The sequence below is a fragment of the Vespula vulgaris genome, chromosome 25, assembly GCF_905475345.1.
Source record: "Vespula vulgaris chromosome 25, iyVesVulg1.1, whole genome shotgun sequence".
In the NCBI taxonomy this organism is placed as follows: domain Eukaryota; kingdom Metazoa; phylum Arthropoda; class Insecta; order Hymenoptera; family Vespidae; genus Vespula; species Vespula vulgaris.
Genome location: NC_066610.1, coordinates 1,303,519 through 1,329,399, shown reverse-complemented (window position 1 = coordinate 1,329,399; position 25,881 = coordinate 1,303,519). Strand labels below are relative to the sequence as shown.

Here is a 25,881-nt window from a genome sequence, read left to right as displayed (position 1 = left end):
AAGAAAAGTAACATTATTTTTAATAATCTTAAACGATTAATGAAATAAAAAGATTTCAATATTTCAATTAAATATAATTATACTGAGCTTTATAATCGAACAAATTTCTGTTAACTAACTTGTTGAGAAAGACAAAGATTTAAATGAAACAAAAAATATCAATTCAAATTTGCCGCTAACTTGGATGGCGCTGTAATCGTCGAACAAGCGAACGAATTTATGGCCTAAAGATTTAGTTAGGAAATAACACGTATAACACAGATGTAATTAAATAGTGATTATTTTGTCGATAGATCAAATCGATTTGTTATTAATGAAAAATAATAATAATAATAGTGATCTTTTTTTAATATTAAATTTCACTCGTCTTTTTGTTCAATTTGGTGATATTGTAATTTTTATTTTTGAAAGGTTGGTAGTACTGATTGTAACTAGGTTAAAATCAATAGAAACCTCGTTTAAAGATGTGTGTAGTCCTTCTCAGTCTTTCTCGATCCTTGCATTAATTTGTATTGGCGTAATCGTGAACGTTGTACTTACGTTTGTGTGTGCGTACCATAAGATTAAAAACATTTATATTACAAAATAGAAGACATTAATTAATCATTAAAAATGATTATTCCCGTGAGGTGTTTCACTTGTGGAAAAGTTATTGGAAACAAATGGGAGGCATATCTTGGCTTACTACAGGCAGAGTACACCGAAGGGTAAATTAATTAATTAATTATTTACATACATATCCTCTTAAATATTATAGTATGCATTAATCATTATTCATACATATTTATTCGCTGTATTCATTTTTCCTAAACGTTTCTTATCTAAAAAGATATGAATCTAAATTACATACATAACCTCTCAAACATTTTAAATTCTTTATTAATCGTCATTCATACACATTTATTCATTATATTCATTTATCCAATAGTTTCTTATGCATAAAAAACTAGAAATCTAATTATAGATATGTAATTTCGAAAATATGAAACTAAAATTATCCGTTCGGTATACATTTATTTAGAAAAGAAATATTTCCTTTTTCTTTTTCTTTTTGATGAAAATAAACGATATAAGGAATCTATCTAGAAAATAAAAGAAGTTGGAACAAATTTATAGAAAACAAATGTTGTGGATCTTTGTAGGATAACCTCGTAAAAAGGTCGTTTGCGTAATGTTTCAGTGATGCTCTTGATGCATTGGGTTTGAAACGATATTGCTGTCGCCGAATGCTGCTTGGACATGTGGATCTTATTGAGAAACTTCTTAATTATGCACCTTTAGAAAAATGAATATATATATATATATTTATTTATATATATATGATAAACTCGTTGTTCGGCATAGTTTCTCATATTAAATCACGATCTATACATTATCATAATGAGATTTACTATGTATAAGAATCTAAGCATATATTTTTTTATATCATTTTTGTAATATAAAACATTTAGTAAGCATGTTAATTAATTAAAATATGATAACTTAATCATTCATTTGTACAATAGTAAAAAAATATAAATTTTAGGAATTAGGTAAAGGTCAAAGAATATTAGATAGAATATGATCACTATAAATCTTTCATACATGCAGCCAGTGCAATATATATTTTTTATGGTCGTTAGGAAAACAGAAATTATTGATTATAATACAAAAATTTGGCGCATAGAATGTTAATATTATATTTGTCTGGAACTTATGAATAATAGTTTTTTTTTTTAACTCGAATTGAAACGAATTGAATTTGAGAAATCAGTTGTAACTTAATATATCTTAATACATATCGATATTAAATGCATTATGAAAAAATTAACTTGTGAAAGTGGAGGCCCACAGTTTTAATTATTATGTTTTCAAATGGCTTTGTCATATTGTAGAATACATCGATATGAAAAATACTAACAATTTATTATCCATATTCATTTGATTCACTCATATTAATACATACAGATATGAATTATGAGAGATGATTCATCTAATGATTTTAATGTTTTAATTTAAAATTTTCCTATGCATGAGACCAATTCATGAGACCTCGATTCTTCTAGAATTCTGAATGTACAGAATAATAAGAAATCTATGTTATCAATGATTTCTATATTTAATCAACTATCTGGATATACAATTTTTATTATAGCACTACGCGATCCAAATACTAACGCTATTATGCTAATTACGCATATAATAATATTTTTCACTGCTACCCAATTAGCTGGTCCAAAACCAGTATCCCAATATGTAACGATTTCAATAAGTGCAGGCATAAAAAGTCCCAATATGGAAAAACAAAATGCCCCGATTAAACTAATGAAAGGTCCAATATTTGGCACAGCTACTGCAAGTAATACTGGAAAAAGAAAGAAAAACAATATTGATAATTAATATTATATTAAAATATTTCTAATATAATTAAATATAAAAATCAAAGATTTTTACCTGCTCCAGTAACCATAGTTGTTCTTAAAACATAATTCGCTAAAAGTGGTTTCTTTTGAAAATGATCTTTAATTCCAGTCCATGCAATATCTAAGCATACATAAAATTGTAATCCAAACGTACAATAAACTGCTAAGCCAATTAAAATTTGCACAACTTGAGCCGGACTGTAAAAATAATAATATAAAATTGTATTATATTTTAATATTGATAATTTAGTATCAATAAATAATAAATAATATTTTACATTTCTTCGGTGGGTAAATTCAAAGTAATACTATCTAACGTTGAATCTTGATATTTAATATAACCTAAAAATCCAAGGAGAATATATATAAGAGTTACTCCAGACATTCCTTTATTGAGAACACCACAAATTCCTATAATATGCTGCGGTGTTTTCATATTATTTTCCAATGGCATAATGACACCTGTAAGAACATTATTATTTCTTTTAATTTTTTTTATTAATATTCGTATACTACATACATATATATATATATATATATATATATATATATAAAAGATATCGTACCAATAGCTTCCATAGCAAAAACCGTAATGCTAAAAAAGTGAGGGAAATATTGAATAGGTGCTGCCAGTGGTACAGTATTAATCGGTGGAAGATCCCAAACTAAATAATAAAATGTTATTCCCAAGCCAGTACCCATAAATATATTAGCTACCATAGAAACTGGCGCAAGATATTTTAAATTAGGTACCCAACTGAGTAATATCAGAGGAATTAACAGGCAAGCTGTAATTTCACGTATAATAGTGTCCTCGGATAGACTTTCGTTATAATGTTTAATTACTTTTTCAAAATTGGCAGCAACGATAACTGCATACACACTGCAGGTGCCAAAATATGTTGTGAATAAACTAATTTGTATGATATATCTGTAAAAAAAAAATATCTTCTTATTTTCTTTTTTATATATAATTTTTCAATGTTATAAGTAAAAACATGATAATATATTCTTATATATAATTTCAACGAGATATATTATATACCTAGATGGTTTGGCAAGTTTTGTTGCCCATCGTGGTCCCATAGAAAACGCTATTTCTGCTACATCAGCAAAGTCCATTTCAGTTCTTCGCGTTTTATGATAAAGAACGTGTGCACATTTGACCTAGAATATGTACATCGTAACGTATATAGATCATTTATACCACTTATTCTTATTAGAATAATTTCTAGGAAAAGATTCTTTATTTACTTACTAAAATGTATGCACAATGCGTACATATAAAGGCAACAAATATTGTTGCAATTATTCCAACAAGAAGACCAGCATTTTTGAAAGCGACAGGCATAGCCAATATACCTGTCCCAAGAGAAGCTTTCAATAAATGTGTCAATGTATCGCAATCCCTAAATATAAGAAAAGAAAAAAACAGAAGCTTAGAATATTTCCAAATCATTTATCATATAAAACAAAAATCTATTAATTTCAATATGATCTTACGTTGTAGGATTGTCAACTTTGCGTTCAGTGAAAGGATTAAAAGGTTTTCCTTCTTCAACATCTTTTGGTGCGACTTGTACTTTATATCTAAAAGTATGAAATAATTATTTCAACGATTAAATAACTTTGATATTCCTGAAAAGAAACTTTTCTCATACAATATACATATCATTTATTATATAACATAATTAAGACATGATTTATATATATATTTTTTTTATTTTTCTTTTCTGTCGTACAATCATAAAGAAGTTTTATCTTGTAACGATATAATAATGTAAAAGAGAAAAAAAAGAAAACAGGAAAAAAAAATAAATTATCGAATATGTAAACATACGTTTTATATTATTGATATATATATGTTACATTTCTGGTAAATATCAATTTTAAATTTTCACTTTTAATAATAATGTGAATGAAAGATAGATGTATTAAAGATCGAATGATATGAATGAAATACAGTTATATTATTGAATACTTTTTTCTTTTCTTTTCATTTTGATTTTTATATATTATTTTGAATCTTACATACATTTTCTTAACTAAACATAAATCATGTTTAACAAGAAAAGTTGATATTTATTATTATCAAACTTATGATCAAATTTCTTTTATATATATATATATATAATAAATCAAATAAATTTATTATAAATAATTATATATAATAAATGATATATATATATATGTACATATTAAAAAAATAAAAAAAAAGTAAAATAAAATAAAATTTAAACGAGAAAGTTTCAGATCATTATCTTTTATATGTATAAAGTAAATGTTAAGAATAAATAGATAATTATTTACTTGGCTGGTAGAACACCATCTTTAATTGTATTAGTTTCATCTTGAGGTAGGAAAGTGTCCAATTCTGTTGGTGGTTTATTATTAGCGTCCGCCTGTGTTAAGAGAACAGATATAAGAAAAAAGAAAAAAAGACAAAAGGGGATGATAATAATGAAAAGAAAAAAACGAAACACAAAAAGATATCAATTGAGATAAGATATAAATTTACAAAACACGTGTGCAAAACAACAATGATTTATAATATGCAAAAGTTCTTCAAACTTACCATCTTAATTTTCTTCTATCTTAATTTATCTTCTAAACCTCGATCACCTGAGCAAACAAAATTATATATATTTTTTTTTCTTCTTTTTTTTAATTAGCTATCAAGTCATTGTAAATAGATATAAATTAATAAAATGTATACGTATACGTATATTTTATATTTAATGCATTTTTTTTCTTCTCTTTTTTTCAAGATCACTTGTGCAAATAAAAAAATAAAAAAAAATTTTTTTTCTTTTTTAATTAACAATAACGTAATCTTTGCGAATGGATACAAATAAAAAAATAAATAAAACAATTATCTTATATTGATCAAGAGAAATGTTCGATTAATTTTTCGTGATAAAAAAAGAAAGAAAAAAAAAGAAGATGAAATATGTGAAAGATCGAAATTTCTTAATCGATTTTAAAAATTAATTATTACTTATTGAGACTTTTCAGGCTTGTAATTGCTTTTTGTAATTTTACAAGCGACGTTTTGCAGTTTAACAATTCATAAAAAAGAAGAAAATTATCTCTAGAAAAAGAGTAATCGATTTTTATAATCACCTAAAGACTTTTGGTCCACTTTCTAATTATCTTTTTTATATATTATATATATATATTTAATTCTATTATTATTATTATTACTATTCTTTTTTTTTTCATTTAGGGTGGGTCTACTAATTATCTTTTTATATACTAATTATTTTTAATATATATATATATTTTTTTGTTATACGTATTATTGTAGTTTTTCGTCAATTATGCACTTTGACATTTGACAAAAAATTCTTATCGAAAAACGTCGACTTCCAGCTTTTAGACTTCAGTCTTGTAATATTGATTCAAGATAATTAAATAAAAAAATTTCTTTCTCTTTCTTTCATGTGACGTCTAATCAGACTTACATACTTGTTATCTTGTAAATTATGAATGTATGTTGATGACGTATTTCCTACGTTCAAAGTTTAATGGAAAATTTATACGGTTTATTATTGATAACAAGTAGTTTATTGATAATGCCACTATTGATATTTTCGTCTGCGTTAGAATTTAAAAGGAAAAAATAAAAATAAAAAAGATTCTTCATTTTCTTAATATTTATTCGTGATAGTGTAGATTATTTTTGACGATAATAATCTTTTTCGTTTTTAAAGGCAATAATGCATTTTATTATAACAGTATTAAAATCATTTTGTTGTGTGTGTGTGTACATGTATGTAAATTATTAAGTATGTATTATGGTATCTATAAGAAAAAAAAAAAAAAAATATTTTAATGCGTTATTTCCGATGTTATGAACTTAACGACCTTGGTTATTTATCATTCTTTTTAACGCATAAAGAAATACACATACACACACATATGAATATATTGTATTGTATAAGGTGTCTCATTTTAAATCGATATGGCGGCGATCTTATCGTTTAAAAAGTTTTCAAAAGATTTTTTTTTTCTTTTTTAGAATAAAAAAATCTTTTTTCTTTCAAAAAAAAAAGGGGAAAAAGAAAAACATATAGTCACTATACTAATAAATTGAAAGAAAAAAATATTTAATTTACAAACAAAATTATTTAATTTAATAAGTATTAATAATAATTAATAAATATTTTAAAAAATTATTTTGTAAATATTATAGTTGATCGAGATATCGAATTCGTAACAATTGTTTCTTCTTTTCTTTCGCAATGATAATCGATATTTCAAATCAAGTGAAAGTTTTAGATAATATCGATAGTAATCGATCGAGTTATATCCATCTCGAAGTTTAAAAAACTGATATAATCAAAATAATGCGGTCAATTTTCTTAATTTTGTTTTCTTTTTTATTTTTTATTATAATATATATATATAATTTTTAATTTATTTATTCGTTTATCTTTATTCATATACTTTCCAAAAATTACAATCACTCGAACTAACCTCTTCAGTGTCTCATAAATAACATTATTGTAATTGCATAACTTGTTAAAATTCAAAACACCATAACTCGATAGAACGTCGATTAAAACATACACTATAGGTACTCGTTGGATTCGTATTGACGTTATCTACAACTTTTGTTTCACTCGAAATATCGATTTCCATTAAAAAAAATTATTATGATAATCACATCTCGATTAATAGGTTCTTTACGAGATAGTTGTAACGAATGTTACATTACTCTTTTAAAACCTAACAATTTTTATTTAAAACATTTTTTTATAAAACCCATAAGATCCGAGATATTCAGCTATATCGTTTGAAATGAGGCACCCTGTACATATATATCGATGTTTGTATGTATATATGCAGGGTGATTCATCTCAAAAATTTTTTTCTTCTTTTTAATTAGATATCATTAATAGTTTTTGTAGTATAATATCTCTTTCATACGTTATCACTCTTTAAAGTTGAGTCTCTTGATATTTCTCTCTCTCTCTCTCTATTATCTTCTTAACTAAAGTGATTATATAAATATATCGTCAGCTGTGTAACCCATATCCCTTATATTTTGCTCTCATTTCCAGATGTTTTGCAATTAAACAGCAAAATAAAGAAAAAAGTAAAAAAGAAAAAGAAAATGTTTTACGTTAAATTATTATCTATCAAATCGTTGTAAAAAGTCATACCTAATTAAATAGTTTCAATGACGATGATAAACATAATTGATAAATTATGACGAAAATAAATATTGTTATAAGTGAAATATGGCATAAAGAGTATAGGAAATAAAGAATATTAAACAACTTGTGAAAAGAAATGCAAATAAAAATAAAATGTAATGAATTATATAAAAATTTTATAATGCTCGTTAATAAATAATAATAATAATAATAATAATAATAATAATAATAATAATAATAATAATAAACAAGAATAAAAAAGAAGACAAATTGAAAAATATGAAAAAAAATAAATTACGTAATAAAAATCAACAAAAATAGTGATAAATTAAAATTAAAAAAAAAAAATTAGAAAACAAATATGAAAATACTAAATGAATAAAATTATATATATATATATATATATATATATATATATATATATATATATAAAGAAAAAAAGTATTTGAGATAATGTATTATATTAATTTATTTCTTATATGTTATATAACAATTATTTATTATCTAATAAAAAGAAATTAATATATAAATCGAATTAAAGCAATTTAATCGATATAGAATCAACATCGGACATTGTCTTCATTATATATAGAACTAATTTGGCAATGTTACTTAAAAAAAAAAAAAATGGCCATTTGTACTTCCATTCAAAAAAAATATATATATGTACAAATTAACGAATGATTAATTAAAAAATTGTTTGATAATTTCTTTTTTTTTTTTTTTAAATTCTTATACATGTACATTAACGAATAGTCGATTACAGAAATTTTTTTATGTATTTTTATCTTTTTTATTTTTGTTTTCTTTTTTTCCTTTTTAAAAATTTCGATTATTTTAATTTTCAATTATTATAAATTTTATTAATTTTTTTATCCTTCTACTCTTTCTTTTTTTTATTTAATTCTTCTTAATGTAAATTGAAGAACAATTTTTTGTATATACTTTTTGATCTTGTAATTTTCTGTTAATATTCCAAAGTAACACCCAGACTCTTCTCTAAGTTACAAAGAGTGCACACAGATTTATTTATAGATCGCAGGTTACTAATTCACGTTACCACGTATCACCTAATGTATTTTTAACCGTAAAATTATTCGAATGTTATTCACAGAAATATCTTGGGACATCTTAACTCAGTCAAAAATATTTCGAAATTCGAGCTAATAAGATGGATTTATAGTTATTTTTTATTTTATTTTATTGATTTATTTATTTATCGATTTTTCTTTTTATTTTTATTTATTTTTTTTTTTTGGAATAAATTTTCTCAACGAATTAATGCTTATTTTCATTTATTATATAATATGTATATATTTTTTCGTATTTTATTATTACTATTTTATTCGATATAATAATTCAATAAGTATAATTATATTTATTTAATTGTATGCATTAATCCGTTGTTATTTTATTTTCTTTTTACTACTAACAATTAATTTTTACTTTATTTTTTATTATTATTCAATTTTTATTCATTCAAATATATTTATTACATATATTTTTGCCAAATATTAAATTTATTTCTTTGAAAAAAAAAAAGAAAGAAAAAGAATAAAAGAAAATGATAATTCTATAATTTTTTACGCAATAATTATTTAAACGTGAACATTACGAATAAATAAATAAATAAAAATTTACATATCAATCAATTTTTTAGTAAAAGAAAGAATAAATAAAAAAAAATAAAAATGATTAGAAATGAGTAGAAATTTTACTAATTCATTTTTTGACATTGCAATGACATTCCATTTATAATAATTTCTTCATCAAAATTATCACAGTTACTTCGTATTATTTATTGCAGCAGTGATTAAAATTGTTATTCCACATTCTCATATATTAAAAGAGTTAATCGTCTTAAATGTCATAATCGTTTCCTTTCTAGGAATTATGATAAGAAAACAAAAAGAAAAAGAGAAAAAAGAGAAAAAAATTCATTCAAGGTCACGAAAACAATTACAATATTGTTACGACTTAAGAGCCGCCAAAGAGATGAACAAAGTTGAAATAAATAGTATGAATAAAATTTAGTTTTTATTTTATTTCAATTTCATTTAAAAGTAATACAAAAAGGGAATAAAATTATTTCAAATTAATTGAAAAGTACGATTCAATTTGTTTGTCTATATTGAATAAAATTCAATACACTTTTCGTTTGCAGAGATCTACATTATCGATCGATTATTATTCAATTCAAAAATTTCATTCAATTTAAATTCAATTTTTTATGCTTGCAGAGATCTAACTTATCGACCAATATTCCATTAATTCTAGTTTTTTTTTTTTTCGTATTTTTAATTGTTTGTAGATTAAAATCATGATTAAGATGGACTCATTCGTTAAGAGAGGAAATTGATTATTTTAAAATGTGATAAAACAAGTTATCAATGTTGACCTATTAATACATATATGTCCATGTATGCGTTCGTGCGTGCACACACGTATATGTATACAACAATATTTGTTTGAAAACTTTGACGTCAATAATGATAATTATTATCATTGACTTTGAATTAGTTCTTTACTTCGTAGACGTTCGAAAGAAATTTTTTATTTAGTAAATTTTTATCTCATATTCTTTTAAACAATTTTCATTTATTTATTGTTTTATATCTTCGTGCATATATGTGTGTGTGATCTGTGTGTGCGTGTGTGCGTAAATTGAAAGTAATAAATAACAAATTATTCACTTTTTTTTTTAGATATTTCTTTTTTAAATATTATTTGTTAATTTTTCTTTTTTGTTATAATAATTAAATAGTGATTAATAATAGAACAAAAATTTATTATAATAAAATATAATAATTAAATTTTTGTATTAATAATTTAATTAAAAATATTTTTTTTTCTTTCTTTCTTTTTTTTTTGTCTTTACGATCTGTTGTTGTGTGCATATTTTTGCATATCCTCTGTATATGCTTCTTTGTATGTGTTATTCTATCCAAACATATCAAAAATAATTTACGATGACAGATACGAATGTAATTTTATAATTGAATGCAGTGTTAATACGTAAGTACATTCAGCAAGTAAACAACAATAAAAGATTATTTATTAAAAAAATTTCTTTTATTTATTAAAACCACACGTTTGTGGTTTACGAACTTCACATTCAAATTAATTGGATAAATAATATAATTATATAATAAATATTTCATAATAATCATATAAAGAAAAAAAAAAGAAAAATCTGAAATGATTTACAAAATTATATATATATATATATATATATATATATATATATATATATATATATATATAGAGAAATAGGAAATTACTGAAATCAAATAATAATTTTTTTATAAAAGAATCTACTTTATCGATCGTGCAATCTATATCGTTTAATTGATTAATTATATATTTGTTTTATTTTTATTTATTTTATTTTTTTCTTTTCTTCGTATAATATCGTGTGTTTTTTTCTTTCACTCCTTTGAATAAACTCACACGTGATACAATTTTATCTCGTCACCTGACTTGTCGCGACTGATCGATCGAGAAATGATGCTTAGAAAATATATTTAGATGAAGTGTATTTGTGTAGGCGAAGTTCATTCACACGTTCCACACATTATGGATGAATTATCGAACATTTTTATCAATGCTTCCTTCATTATTATTATTATTATTTTTTTTTATTTGATTTATGTTCATATGAATAACCTATATATATATTTATATCATTATGAATAACAAAGAGATTTTTAAATGCAAGATATCGTGACGTCAAAAAAAAAAAGAAAAAAGTATAAAAGATAGATCGAAAATCCCTAAGTGGGCCAAAAGTCTTTAGATAATTTTATAAATCGATTACTCCGTTTCGAACTATTTTTAGATTGTTAGTAAAACATGTAATTTTACGAGTTTGGCTTGTAGTTTTACGATCTAAAAAGAAAAAAAAAGTCTGAAAGTATAATAGTTGATTTTTAAAGTCAACCAAAGACTCGTCGACTATTAAATTATATTAATTTGATACGAATAATAATAATAATAATAATAATAATAATAATTTAAAATCCGTTGCTTCGCGTATATAAATACCCCTTGTTCCGTGCACCAAAATGGCCGACATAAAAATAAATGAATAATGGTGGTGTTAACGTGTAAAATGTAGTTCAGTAATTTAAAATTTGACGTTTAATGTGTAACGCGATAATCGTTAAAATTATGAACACTTTTCTTATTTCTTTCGTGACTACTTTTTGATAGTCACCAATCGTATGAGCCACGAAAATAAAATTGCTTCCTGTAAAGATTATTGGCACGAACCTTACGAATAAATATGTTATACTATATACGTTTATATAGCGTTTAATTCCTACGTTAGTTCGTGCATCTTAATGTCGCAAGGTCATTGAGAGTCTAACTTGAACAATATATAATGGTTGGCCAAGTCGTCAAATAAAATTGCTTGAAAAGTTTTCTGTAGAAACAAAAAATAAAAAAATAAAATAAATTGCAATTATGTCGCGAAAGATTCGAATCGACAGAACGAAGATTTTGGTTCGGTCGAAATGAAAATCGAAAAATAAATTGCAATTGTCTGACGGCAATTTTTTTTTTTTATCAATTAAAATTACAATTCGTTAAAATTTTCAGATTTTAAGGAAAATATATAAGTCGAAATTGTTTCGAAAAAGAAATAAAATAAAATAACATGGAAAGATATAAATTGCAATTTTGTGCGAAAGATTCGATTCGATAGAACGAAGATTTTGATTTGATCAAAATTGAAATTAAATATATATATAGAATCGTAAAAATTACATTTTTTTTTCATTATATTGAAAATATTATTTTAGATTAAAATTGATTGCTATTATTTATAATTATATATATTTACTGTTGATTATATATACACACACACACGTATGTATGTATGTATATATACAGATATAATAACAGAGAAACCCATATCAAGAATTGCATCATGATCCATAGGCAACGATAATCAAAGATCTATAAATCGATCAATTTACATCGGTTTCATCACGATTTATTTAAGTGGAAATTTGTTATTTCCATTAGCATTAGCTAAGCATAATATTTGATTATACTTGACATTTATAACAAATCTTTAAAAAAAAAAGAAATATCATAATATCGTTATAATAAATATTAAATGTTATGATTTGCAATCGTACGATACTTCTTTGGATCCATTCCCATCTATCATTTTTATGTATATTCACAAATCAATTACATATATATATATATATATATATATATATATATACATACATATATATTTATTATAATTTTTTATATTATTCAAATTAAAAAAAATATATATAGATTCTGTAATTTATTATTACTATTTAATATTAATAATTGAATACAAGAATTATTTTATATAATAATAATAATAATAATATTTTTATTTCATATATATACATTCAAATAACTTAATTCTTTTTTTATTATTATTATATAATAATAATAACATAAATTTTATTAAAATTTCATTTGAAATTGCATAAATTGAACATCGTCATGTTTCACGCACGATTAATCACACGTGTATTAACAATTCGATCACGTTTTTATTTTTTATTCAATTTTTTTTTATTTTTTATTTTTCTTTTCTTTTTTTTTTTTACGAGCAGGATATCACTTTCACGGTCATTTATACTCAATCGTTTTGTTAACGTAATTTATCAAGTTCGTTGCACTTCAAAGCAACCTCCTCTCCCACCCCTGCACACAGGTCTCATTTTAATTTTATACCTCGTTATATCGCGTGAAGAACTATCGTATGCATTTTTTTCTTCCTTTTTTTTTTTAAGTCGATAAGATTAACATCATGCTTGTTAGAGATTGAAAATTCTAATAGCGCATAGGTAAAATAAAATTAATCGAATTAATCGAACGCTACAATTTTTTTTTTTTAAGTAAAGCAAAATCACTGGATTAATTATTAAAATTTCATTTGTCAAATTTCAATAAAATTGCAAGCTTAACTCGTCGAAATTACAAGCTCCAATTACGATTACCTAATCTCGAGAAAGCGTAACTGAATTTTATTTTCTTCTGTCCTTTTTTATTCAATCGATCAAAAATTTTAATAACACGAATTAATTTTACAACGTGTAGTAAGAAATATTGTCAACGATGTATGATCAATAATTTTTTCAAGATATTAAAAATAGTGAAAATAATTTATGAGAAAGATTTTTCTAAAGATATTCGACGAAAACAAAAAAAAAAGAAAGGAAAAATAAAAAGAAATTAACAACGATTGCGTAATTAAAAGATTAAAAAAAAAACAGTTTGTTTAAATATTTTGATATGCAAATACGAACATTTAAGTATCACCGAACACTAAACGAAGTTGCATCATGCTGTTGAAACACTTACACACTTACACGCATATGCACACGCACGTATCTACGCATACAATATAACGATTACGACAAAGATGACGATGAAACAGGGCCGTACACGAGACTCTTCATAATATAGAACATTTTAATCGTTTGAGACACGTGCTTGGACGCTTTTATCGGTTGTTATTTAAACTTAAACGCGCGTTCATTTACAGTCACTATTTCTTTTCTAAGATCATTTGTTATTAATAACGACACGTTTGTCGTCCTCGTGATCTCACGAAATATTCGAAATAAGATAAAATTTTAAAAAAGAAAAAAAAACAGAAATGAATAGAGGTTATGCATGCACAATTTGATTACATACACGTGCAACGAAATCAAATGCGTATATCTTTATATTGGGGGGAAAAAAAAAAACAAATAAATAAATAAACGAGAAAGAAAGTTTTATTTCCGTAAATTTCTTTTTCTTTTTTTTTGCTTTTTCTTTTTTTTTGGAGATAAGTATATTTTATCTGTCGTTTAATTTTATATTAATTGCGATTTAAAAAATTTACGATGAAGGACAAAGAAATAATAATAATGATGATGATGATAATAATAATAATAATAATAATAATAATAATAATAAAAATAATGATAATGGTCATGATTACGTATATAATAAAAAAAATGGTCGTGTAAATAATGAAAGAGAAAAAATAAATAATGGAAAAGTTGGTATCTTAATACGGATATGAAAAAGAAAAAGAAAAGGAAAGAAAAAAAAGGAAAAGAAGAAGGAAAAAAAGAAAAAAAAATAATAATTATCATAAGTACTTAGAACATGATTGCTAATTCATGTTCGAAAATGACATAACCTTACGGACGATTCGATAAGATAATTTCTACAAGAAATAAAGATATGTTTTATAGAAACGAAACGGAACGGAGCAGAACGGAATACATACGAGAGATATATTTATCTATTTATTGTGTAAATAAATATGTAGTTATCTTTCGTACAATATTTATTTTCATACTATAAAAATTGTATACAGGGTATCTTTCGTTTGAAACGATATGATCAAAATATTTTCAATTTTTATTGGTTTTATAATGAAAATATTTTTCAATTAAAAATTGCTGACTTTTCAGGAAATAATGTAATATTTATTACAGCAGTTTCGTAGAGGGCACTGCTGTCGAGCGATTCTCTCTTTTTTTTTTTTTTTTTGGAAATCGAAATCTAACCTACAGTGTTCTTTTTCATCGATATTTCATCGAATTATGGTAGCTTCGAGTTTAAAGAAAAAAGAAAGATACTTCGATTGAAAACTTTTGTGAATGCTTTTTAATTTTTTCCTAATATTCTCAATGTTTCCTATTTTTATTCTAATGCTTCTAAATTTTTCCAAATTTCCTATTCTTTCCATCAAATATTTTCTAATGTCTTCTTTTATTTTTTCTTTTTTTTTTTACTTTTTAAATATCTTCCAATTGAACAAATTTGTCGAATTAAACAAAATCTTGTCAAATCTTTAGAAACATTTTCTTTCCCTCGAGTCGTTGGAATTTTTTCGATAAACGCGAAACGATAAAAATAAATAGTTCAATAAAATATTGTCATAAGCAATGTTATCAGTTGTTATCAAGATAAACAGGTACAAAGTAAAACTCTAACGAATTTAAAACAAAACAAAAAAAAACACCCTAATCAATAAACTGATTCATCTAATGTCCATAAGAATAATATCATAACCTAAACGACCACAAGTCACGAGAAACGTTCTCTTCTCCCCTCCCTTCCCCTTCCCTTCCCTCCCTCTTTACCCCTACTCTTAAATAATATCATTCTACGAATTTCGTCCCTTTCACTAGTAGAAAAAGAAACCTAGAACGTATCGGAGCATTTCATCGTCGTCCATTTTCTCTTGTTGTCGGCCATTAGAGTCCCAAAATAAAGTTACTATTCCCATCAAGATTATATTACATATGTGTACATATTTGTCGAGTAATAATAAGAAACGAATATGCATTTTTGTAGATTCATAAAAGTTTACGTTTCAGCTTTGTAGAAAAATATCAAAAGCAATATCGTTATTACGAAGGTAATGAAGTGAAAAGTAAGAGAATCGTGACCTTCGATTTTTGTAAGATAATGATTGATGTTTCTTTCACTTTCCTATCGCTAGAAACCGACTAGTTGGTTAGTTGAAATATGAGATGTTTGTTTAGCTCGTTCTGTGTACACAAAAGCGTTTGATTAACATCTTAACGTTCGACTCATAAATTAAAAAAATATATATATATGTCGTTATATATACTATGGTATACTATATATATACTACGTGTATATTTGTTCATTAGTGTATGAGCATTAGTGTATTTACATACACACTGTTTTTGTTATATTTTAGAACAACATATGGCGTCCAAAAAAAAATGTGTTGTGCAAGTTTATTATTACTATCATTTTCTTTTCATATTGTGATAGGACTGATCTTTTTTCTCTCTTTTTGTTTTTGGTATAATTGAAAAGTTGACTTTAATAATTGCAAGTATTATATCGAAAGAAAATTATTAGACTCTATCGATATTATCGACGGAGAAAATAAAAGAAAGGTTTGACTGCATCCTTTCAATTTTTTTGTTTTACAAATTTTTCATTTCTTGTTCGAAAAATATTATATTATTTTTTTCTTTTTTTTAACTCGACCGATGGCCTAACATTTGTTTTGATAAAGCCAACAAAATTTATCGTTTATTTTTTACTGAAACATTAATTTTTCTTTTTTTTTCCTTCTTTTTATTTTTAATTTATAGGAAATCGCGATTTTATCGATAGAGAAAATGCGAGAAACTATAAAATAATACATTCTTTTCATTTATAAATTCAGTTCGATTATAACTTTACAACAATAACATGTTGATGAAAAAGCCATCTGTTTCGATGGAATGTGCCTGTGTTATTCGATAGCCAAAAAAAAATATTACCGATAGAGAAAAAGAAAAAATATATTTCTCGATTTTACAGTTTTAATCAACGAGTCCGATTCGAGTCTGACGTTACACACGTTAAAAAAATAAAGTAAAAAAAAAAAAAAAAAAAAAAAAAAATAAATAACTATTCGAGATGTTAAATTTGATAGATAAAAAATATTATCGACAGAGATAAAGATAATAAATAAAATGGACGATAAACATATATATGAATTTCATTCGAATTTAATGCACACGATGAAAAAAAAAAAAAAGAATCTATTTCGACATTAAACTCGATTATGATAAAATTATCGACCGAGAAAAATGATCAAATATATTTCAAAATTTTGCACATTTCTAATCGACGATTTTGAATCGATTCTAATATGACATGTGACGACACATCAAGAAAAAAAAAAGCATCATTCGTTTCGAATAAAGATTCATCGATTACGCGAAATTACCGATCGAGAAAAATGATTAGATATATTCCAAGACTTTACACATTTTTAATAAACGATTTCCAATAATATTCCAACACGTGACACGACGATGAAAACACACCAGAAGAAAAATAACACTAATTTCGACGAAAAATTGATCGATTATGAAAAATTACCGACTGAGATAGAATGATCATATACATTCCACAATTTTACAACATTCTTAATTAAAGATTCCGATATGATTCTAATACTAAGTGTGACGACACTTAAGAAAAAAAAAAAAAGAAAAGAACACCATCTGTTTCGACTAAAAAATTTCTATCTATCGTGATAAATTACCGACCGAGTGAACAGAGAGATAATAAAAGGGAAAAAGCTTAAAGAAAATAGAAAAATTCATGGAATATATCACATGTATCGAAATTTTACATTTATCGAAAGAAAAAATTATTTCTTAAAAAGATATTAGCTGCGTACATATGTACAATATATATATATATATATATATACATACATATATAGAAGAAAAAAAAGATATATATATAAAATACATACCTCGTGTGTGAGAAGTCGAAGGAAAATGACCGTTACTTTTGGCAGTCTACCTTTGACTCATTCCTGGCTACTTGCTGCTTCCCTCGTAACTATTACTCTTGTAAACTATTACGCGTAAGAATAAAGAAGGACGAAAAGTCTGGCTAGTAGTAGTCTATTTTTATCTTACTTGCGCGCGGGCGCGCACGCCTAATTGTATATATATATAAATATATATATATATATGTATATATATATATATGTATGTAAGTGTTTGTCTGTGTGCGTCTATATAATCGTAGAAAAAGAGCCACGTTATACCGATAAAAACGTAGGCTTCTGAATATTCTCAAAAAATAAAATGGAAGTCGGCAAAGCGAATGCTTTTCTCATCGACCAATCAAATAACACGAATTTAACCCTCTCCCCCTGACTATGGACGATCTCGACGCGACGCCGTCCTGAACACGACTGAGCCCGCCGAGTGAATACCCTACTACTTTTCCACTATCTCTCTCTCTCTCTCTTGCTCTCTCTCTGTGTCTGTCTCTTTCTTTCTAACTCTTTCTTCTTCTCTCTCTTTCTCACTCTTTCTTTTCTCCCTCTCTCTTTCTCTCTCTTTCCTTCCTTCCTACCTTCCTAATTCCTTCTTCCCCGACGCTAAGCATTTCGCATTATTGTACGAACGTATTTCACCAATCTGCCACGTGCGGCGCCTCGGGCGTATAACGAACACCTTAAAATTAAAAATTTTGGGCGGGAATCACATTGACTCTTTGATTTGTTTATTCGTGACAAAATTTTTCTTCATCCTTTTTCTTTCTTTTTTTTTTTTTTTGTTTATTCTTTTCTCTTTTTCTTACAGTTAGCAATTCGTTCAAAACAAAAAAAAAAGGAAAAAAAAAGAATGGATTTGAACATCAATTTCTTCCTTTTTTTTTTTTATATGTAATGTCGACATTTGACGAAAGAACGAAAAATTTGAACTATTTCTTCGTTTCTTCTTCTTTTTTTTTTATTCTTTCTAAGCAAAACCATTTGTTCCAAAAAAATCTGTATAACTATTTTTTTTTTTTTATTTTGTTTTTTTAACAACGTCGAAAACGTAAGTAACTTTGATAAAACGTGTCGAACGATAATACTTAACTGTACGAAGTTTGTACTTATAGTTACGAAGTGAATTTCATCGTTTGAGAGATGGCAATGGCCGGGTAACGTTGCGTTGTTACTAACACTATTAAATACTATAGACAGACCGACACGTGGGAAGCACACTGCATGATGAAATACTCGATGTCTATGTCATTGTCGAAAGCACTAAGCGCGCACGGTCGGTTTCGCTTCGAAATTTAACTTCAAAGCTAAACGGTCGGAGGCGCCGTCGTATTTACGTTCCACGAATCACTGATCATTGAATTCCATTGACGATAATAATAGAGTCTGGCGACATATTTTTTTTTTTTGTTGATCCTTGCAAACGCGTCTCATTCTTTGTTATTACGTAAATATGGTAATAATAAGACGAAGAAGAAAATAATAATTGTAAGCAAGTGAATCACAATGAATGACTTGTGAAGTTTGTTAAACCTGTTTTGTTTCTTTTTTACAGAAATATTTATTTATGTTTATTCTTCTTGAGTAATCTGATACTTCCTTTATTGTTTTTTCTTTTTTCTTTTTTTGGTTTTTCGACACGATTTTCTTTTCTTTTTTTTTATCTTATTTTCACGCAAGTGTGTCAATGATATACGAAGAAGTCGAAAAAAAATTTGTTTTGTTTTGTTTGAACACCCTATATGTAAGATTAAATAAAATTTATGAGGCGCATTGAAATTATCTTTTTTCTTTTTTTTTTTTTTTAGTGAATTGTACATATTCGTCACGTACAGTTCGTTGCAAATTTTTTGGGACACCTTATATAATTTTTTTACAAATCGTTTTCCTTTTCTTTTTTATCAATTGAGTCGAAAAAGAATTCGAAGTACGTTGAACTTGTCCTGTTATATCTCTTCTCAGAGGAATACAGTATGAACCAGTTTTTTTTTCCTTGAACACCATGTAGAATTAAGAAAAAAAAATCGCATATTTCAGCACATAAGTAAAAATAATTTCTTTACATCATTATAATAATTTATTTTACATTATTAATACACATTGTTGTTGCAATATTTTTTCGCATTATTAATATGACAATTGATATTCCTTTTTTTCTTTCTTTTTAATTGCATCTATCTTGCTTATTTAATTCTTTTTTTTTTTTTTTTTTTTTTAATTTTTTCGTACAAAGAAATAAACAAATGAATAAAAAAAGATGTAGAATAAAAGAAATACTTTTGACACGGATTTCGACATCGAGAAAAATAATAATCACATCGGGAATATTTAAATACGCATAAAGGAAAATAATATAGGTAGGATAAAAGAGGTTATGTTTATTTGTTGAAATGCATCGGATTACATTGCAACGTTCAGTTTTCAAATTCCACGTATGTATTCACCACAGTATCAGCGAACATTCGTAATATGATCTTCGACGAAGATATATTAGTACATAAAGCTAACTTAACGTTATGTAGGGTGAAAGGAAAAGAAAAATAAAAAGAAATATAAAAAAATATATATATATATATATATCTGTTTCACATATATTAATGAATATTTAATATTTCATAAACAGATTAATTCATCGATAAATCGTACGTTTAAATGATTATATCAATGCGAATTAATTAACGAAATAATAAATATTCTTCCGATTGTTTTTTTCTGATTCTTTTTTTTTTCTTTAATAATAAAGAAATTGCAATTGTTTTCTTTCTATCAAACGAGTTGAAGAAGTTATCAACGAATTAAAATTCTTTTATAATGAAAAGAGAGAATTCCAACAGGTCTTGTTAATTGCTTACGATGTTCCTTTAAAAAAGATGACGCAATATATGTAGCAATACGTAGTAAAATAGTACCATGTGTGTCCGATAGAGCGTGTCTCTTTTGCCCTCCTATTGAATCGTTTTGCGCATCGATTTTACGCATTCGTCGTTGAATATCGAGACTATCGATATAATCGGATCTCGTGGTTTGTGACTCGACGTGACTCGAGTCGAATAATAATTGAGTAGGAGAATGTAAGAAGTGCAAATACGATTTTTTTTTCTTTCCTTGTTACTTTCGTTTCTCTCTTTTCTTTTTTTTTCTACTTTTTTTTTTTTGTAACTACATACGATGTCCCAAGAAAAATAAGAAAATGGATTATTTAATCTGAATATTTCCAAATAATATAAATAAATAAATAAGTAAATAAATAAGCGAAAGAGGTTTATAATTTGTAAAGTTAAAATATGTTTTGAAAAGAAGAATTATATAGGGTGTCTTACAAAAAAAAAGAACAATATGTATATACTATTCCTAAAAAATATTTAATGCAAAGAAAAAAAGAGTAGACCAAATTCTTTATAGATTTATGTGAAGATACGATTATTCGTTAATTATATATAGGGTGTGTCAAAAATATTGGAACAACTCGTTCGAGATGAACATGTAATTGTACTGGGAAAAAAGAAAAAATATGAATTAATTTTAACATACTTTACATCTTCGTTTGATTTAATTATTAATGATACAAAAAATATTTTATATAAATTATTAAAATAAATAACTGTAAAAGTAATTATTCTGGATACAATAATTTTGTGGAATAATCTTTTTTTCTAAGTTTTTTTTTTCTTTTCTCTTTTATTTTCTAATTATTTGTTAATAAATCGTAAATTCTTCTTTTGTGTTTGCGTTCAAAACAATACGATTTACATGTGTGAAAATCGCCATTCCGGCATTGGTCGTTTTCCTTTCAATCTTACTGGCAAATGAAGCTTCGTTGGTAAATTTTTAGCATACCATGTGTTTAACTCATGGAGATAAGGCTTCGTAAGCATTTGTAACTCTTCCTTACGTTTCTTAGTAGTTTTTGGAAATTGAGTTAATTTGTAAAGGGGCTGCCATCTTATTTCTGTTTTAACGTCCGATTTTTTGGGAGTATAACCTACAAAAAAACGTGTGTGTATATATATATATATATATTTATATTATGAAATTTAATCGAAATGCAATGATCATATATAAATTAATATATAATATTTTCAACACAATTACCATCTTTTTCAATAGGACATTTTACTGGACTTTCTACTTTTAATAATTTCTTTTCTCGACAGTTGGCAATATCCTCGACATCTTTTTTTACAGTCTAAATCAGATTTTGAAATTGATCAATGAATAATGTCATGAATTTTTTATAAAAAATAAAATATTAATTATATAAATATATATATAATAGGACAAATCTTAATGCGAAACAAAATTATATACACAGGGTGCTTCTCCCAAAAGGTTCAACCTGATACTTCAGGAGCGTAACAAGTTTTTTTTCTAAAATCTCTACGATAAATTTCTAAAATATAAATCAAATCATTTGAGACACTCTGTATATATAAAATTATAAAATATGCGTACGCAATATGTAATATAAATAATAATAAAAATTAAAATTAAAAAAAATGGCAATACAATAAATATAAAATTGTTGATTAAAAAAATATATAAAAAAAACAAAATGTTATATTTTAATCTTCGAAAATTGAAAAAGTCTTTTTAGAAACACGTTCATAATAAAACACGACACCGGATATTTAATTACATACACCAACGCGATCATTCTCACGCGATCATCCTCATAAAACGCTTCAAATTGTTTCTTCCCATAAATTGATTAGTTAAAAAATGTGAAGGTATCTAAGGAAGAAAGAAAAAAAGAAAAAAAAAGAGAAAGAAAAAAGAAGAAATTAGGTCAATAAAATGAATCATAAAAATCGAACCTCAATCTCGTGATTGGCATAATCAAATCCTTGTTCGGTGTATTCCGATCGATCATATGCATAATCGTTGATATAACCTATAGGGAGTTTCAATTGTTTTCTGCTTTTATCTTTCCACCAAAATGGCGGCTTCAAAATGTAACATGGCTCCTCGTCAGGTCTAATTAATAGTTATTATCATTAATTTATTCGTATGTATGGGAAAAAAAAAATTTTCTCTTTTTTTTTTTTTAACATATAAGTTACAAAAGATATATATATATATATATATATATATATATATATAAAATAATGAATATAAAAAAAAGAAACAAAGAAATTATTTAAAATGGATACTTCGATATATCTTCCTTTTTTTCATCTTTCACGCCACATTGAAATTTATCAAAAAATGTTTCCTTTGGTACATCTTCCAAACGTTTCTCCTTAATATACTGATACTCGTATTTCTTTGATCTTGGAAATAAGGATACTGGACCTTGAAAGAAAATATAAGATAAAGTGAAATAAAATAAAATAAAATAAACAAAAGAAAAACGATCTTTGCGACTAAGTTAATTCGATAAGTTTTATAAAAATGTTGAGATATTTTCATTAATATAGAGTGTGACCAAAGCTTTTGAATGTAAAAAGTACAAGGTTAACTCTATATTAACTCCTTAGGTTAATTTTTTTTTTCTTTTTTTTTGTAGATTAAAACTGCAAGTTCAAAAAAGGTTGGAACAAAAGAAAGGATCACAAATTTAATAACGAATCCTCGAAAAAGGGATTTAGAATGAAGTTTCATCGATTTTTGGCGCCCAATGATTTTTGTCCCAATCGAAAAACTTTTGGCCCACCCTGTAGAATAAGACACTATGAATTGGTGAGTCATTAAAAAATTAGTGTCGCTAGAATATTTCAAGAATTAATTCTCTGGAATTCTAATCAGTCTATATCGTTTGTACGGTTAATATTCGAATTGCTCGAAATTGCTTATGCATTTCATATCATATGTACACACACACACACAGATTTATATATATATATGTATATATATTTCGATTACTTTTAATCGAGAACAATTAATATTCGACGAGGACTATTAAGTCCAGAGATTCGTTATATGATCATTATTGCACAATCAGGATCATATATAGGGTGTTTTAAAAAATTATTCCACAGGATCCACTCGATACATTTCTGAAGTATATATATTATAGTATTATTATAAAAACACTAAAGAAAAAAAAAAAGACGGGTAAATATTAAAAAATTACACGCAATAATTTTATTCGTATATACATTACAATAAAATTAAATAAAAATCGGTATACTAGTATTTATGAAAAATATTAGTATAAATTATAACACATAATAATTATTTTTATATGAAGTATAATATTATTTATTATAAAAATAATACTATAATATATCAGTAAAGTATACTAAATAATATAGTATTTTTATACAGGGTGTCCCAAAAATGAGATTCTCTTGATACGCTCCTGAAGTATAATTTATATAATGTATAAACTTTTTAGTAAAGAAACATCCTATATATATATATAGTATTATATAAATATTATTATACTAATATATATATGCAATAAATTTGATATTATGGTATATTATTAAATATAATAATATTAATAAAAAAGAAATGTATACGATACTATAACATTATTTAATAAACAACGTTATATACCATCGTTGTTTATTTAAACGAAAAATCCAAAAAATATATTCAATAAATATAGTTGAAATATTTATATCGAAAAATAGTTTAATATCAAACGAAAAAAAAAAAAATGAAAAGTAAAAAAGAAAAAGAACAAAAGACAGAAAGAACTAATGTTATCAATGACGTCAGATTATCTCTAAGAACCACTTATCTATTACAGATTGCATGTCAATATTATCGAACTTTAGATATCCCATTATTTCAATAATGAAAATCCCATTGCTGATACATGAAAATTAATCAACCTCATTCTATCAAAAACAGATATAAATAACAATTTTATTTTTATATTAAAAAAAAATTATATATATATACTTTTACATACTTATATCATCACGATTGGAATATTTCAATTGTTTAATAAAAGATGAAATTTCGTAAATAAGGAAAGCATCTTTCGATTGGGCGTACCAAGATCCCTCCTTTTCTGCAAGCACGTTAAGTGTACGAGGATCGAGTTCAGTAGGTGGCGCCACGGGGTCGGCTGTGAACAATCACGTGGGACCTTTATTAATCCAATCAGCTTAATTCAATTGCACTATATAGAGATAGACGACGGCTGTTTAAATGCGATCGACCGTAGTGAACCTCTTTCTCTTACACACATGTACACGTACCTCCCACTCTCTCTCTCTCTCTCTCTCTCTCTCTCTCTCTCTCTCTCACACTCTCTCTCTCTCTCACTCTCTCACTCTCTCACTCACTCTCACTCATCGATATGAGACAATCGTTTCTATTTTGATTTAATAGGCTCGTTCTATTTTCAATCGCTAAATAACTTACTAATTTTTCTTTTTATGGGACGAAGTTGTTTTCCTATATATTTATGCGTCGGCCCTGGTTTGCCGTATAAAAAAATGCCATCGGATAACAATGTTAATGAGACATCCTCGAGAACATAATCGATTGGGGGAGGTTCAGGATACTTAAAAAACAAATTTTTAAAAATTAAACATTTTTAATATATATATTAATTTATATATATATATGTGTGTGTGTGTATATTAATATTTTCAATTTTATTTAATTTTAATGAATGTTTTAATATGTTTTTTCTCTGTTAATCGATTTTAATTATTTATTAATGAACATGTGAAAATATTTATTTAAAAAATGTTTATTGAAATTATTTGATGAAAAAAAAATTTGTTGAGACAAATAAGTAAAATTTCAATAAAGAAATAATATCTTTTAGATAAATATTTGTATTAATTAATAAATAAAAATATTACGTTTTAATATTAGTAAATAAAATATTGGAATACCATAAACATGGCGGCACACTTGAAATTTTTTCGATCAAAGTTACTTAATATAATTTATCGAAAATATTCCAAAATATAACCTCATTATCTTATATTCACTTTCAAATAAACATTATAAACTATATATATACATACATACATATATATATATATATATATATATATATATATATATATAACTATAT

The 25,881-nt window shown here is 25.1% G+C and overlaps 3 protein-coding genes across 3 annotated transcripts; 1 reads left to right on the top strand and 2 right to left on the bottom strand.

Moving 5' to 3' along the window:
* Positions 1-457: 457 nt before the first annotated feature.
* LOC127072408 (DNA-directed RNA polymerases I, II, and III subunit RPABC5) lies at positions 458-2,679 on the top strand. The gene is made up of 2 exons (XM_051012832.1): positions 458-707; positions 1,181-2,679. Exons 1-2 carry the CDS (start codon positions 613-615, stop codon positions 1,287-1,289), a joined length of 204 nt encoding a protein of 67 aa, XP_050868789.1. The 5' UTR covers positions 458-612; the 3' UTR covers positions 1,290-2,679.
* On the bottom strand, positions 2,074-18,286 carry LOC127072397 (proton-coupled amino acid transporter-like protein pathetic). The gene is made up of 10 exons (XM_051012819.1): positions 17,862-18,286; positions 4,978-5,024; positions 4,713-4,804; positions 3,906-3,992; positions 3,661-3,811; positions 3,448-3,569; positions 2,969-3,333; positions 2,681-2,864; positions 2,434-2,600; positions 2,074-2,344 (listed from the first exon to the last, which is right to left on the bottom strand). Exons 2-10 carry the CDS (start codon positions 4,978-4,980, stop codon positions 2,103-2,105), a joined length of 1,413 nt encoding a protein of 470 aa, XP_050868776.1. The 5' UTR covers positions 4,981-5,024; positions 17,862-18,286; the 3' UTR covers positions 2,074-2,102.
* Positions 18,287-21,348: 3,062 nt separating this feature from the next.
* LOC127072402 (uncharacterized) lies at positions 21,349-25,875 on the bottom strand. The gene is made up of 7 exons (XM_051012825.1): positions 25,697-25,875; positions 25,215-25,356; positions 24,757-24,915; positions 23,045-23,186; positions 22,709-22,868; positions 21,987-22,080; positions 21,349-21,876 (listed from the first exon to the last, which is right to left on the bottom strand). Exons 1-7 carry the CDS (start codon positions 25,703-25,705, stop codon positions 21,641-21,643), a joined length of 942 nt encoding a protein of 313 aa, XP_050868782.1. The 5' UTR covers positions 25,706-25,875; the 3' UTR covers positions 21,349-21,640.
* Between the last annotated feature and the right edge of the window lie 6 nt (positions 25,876-25,881).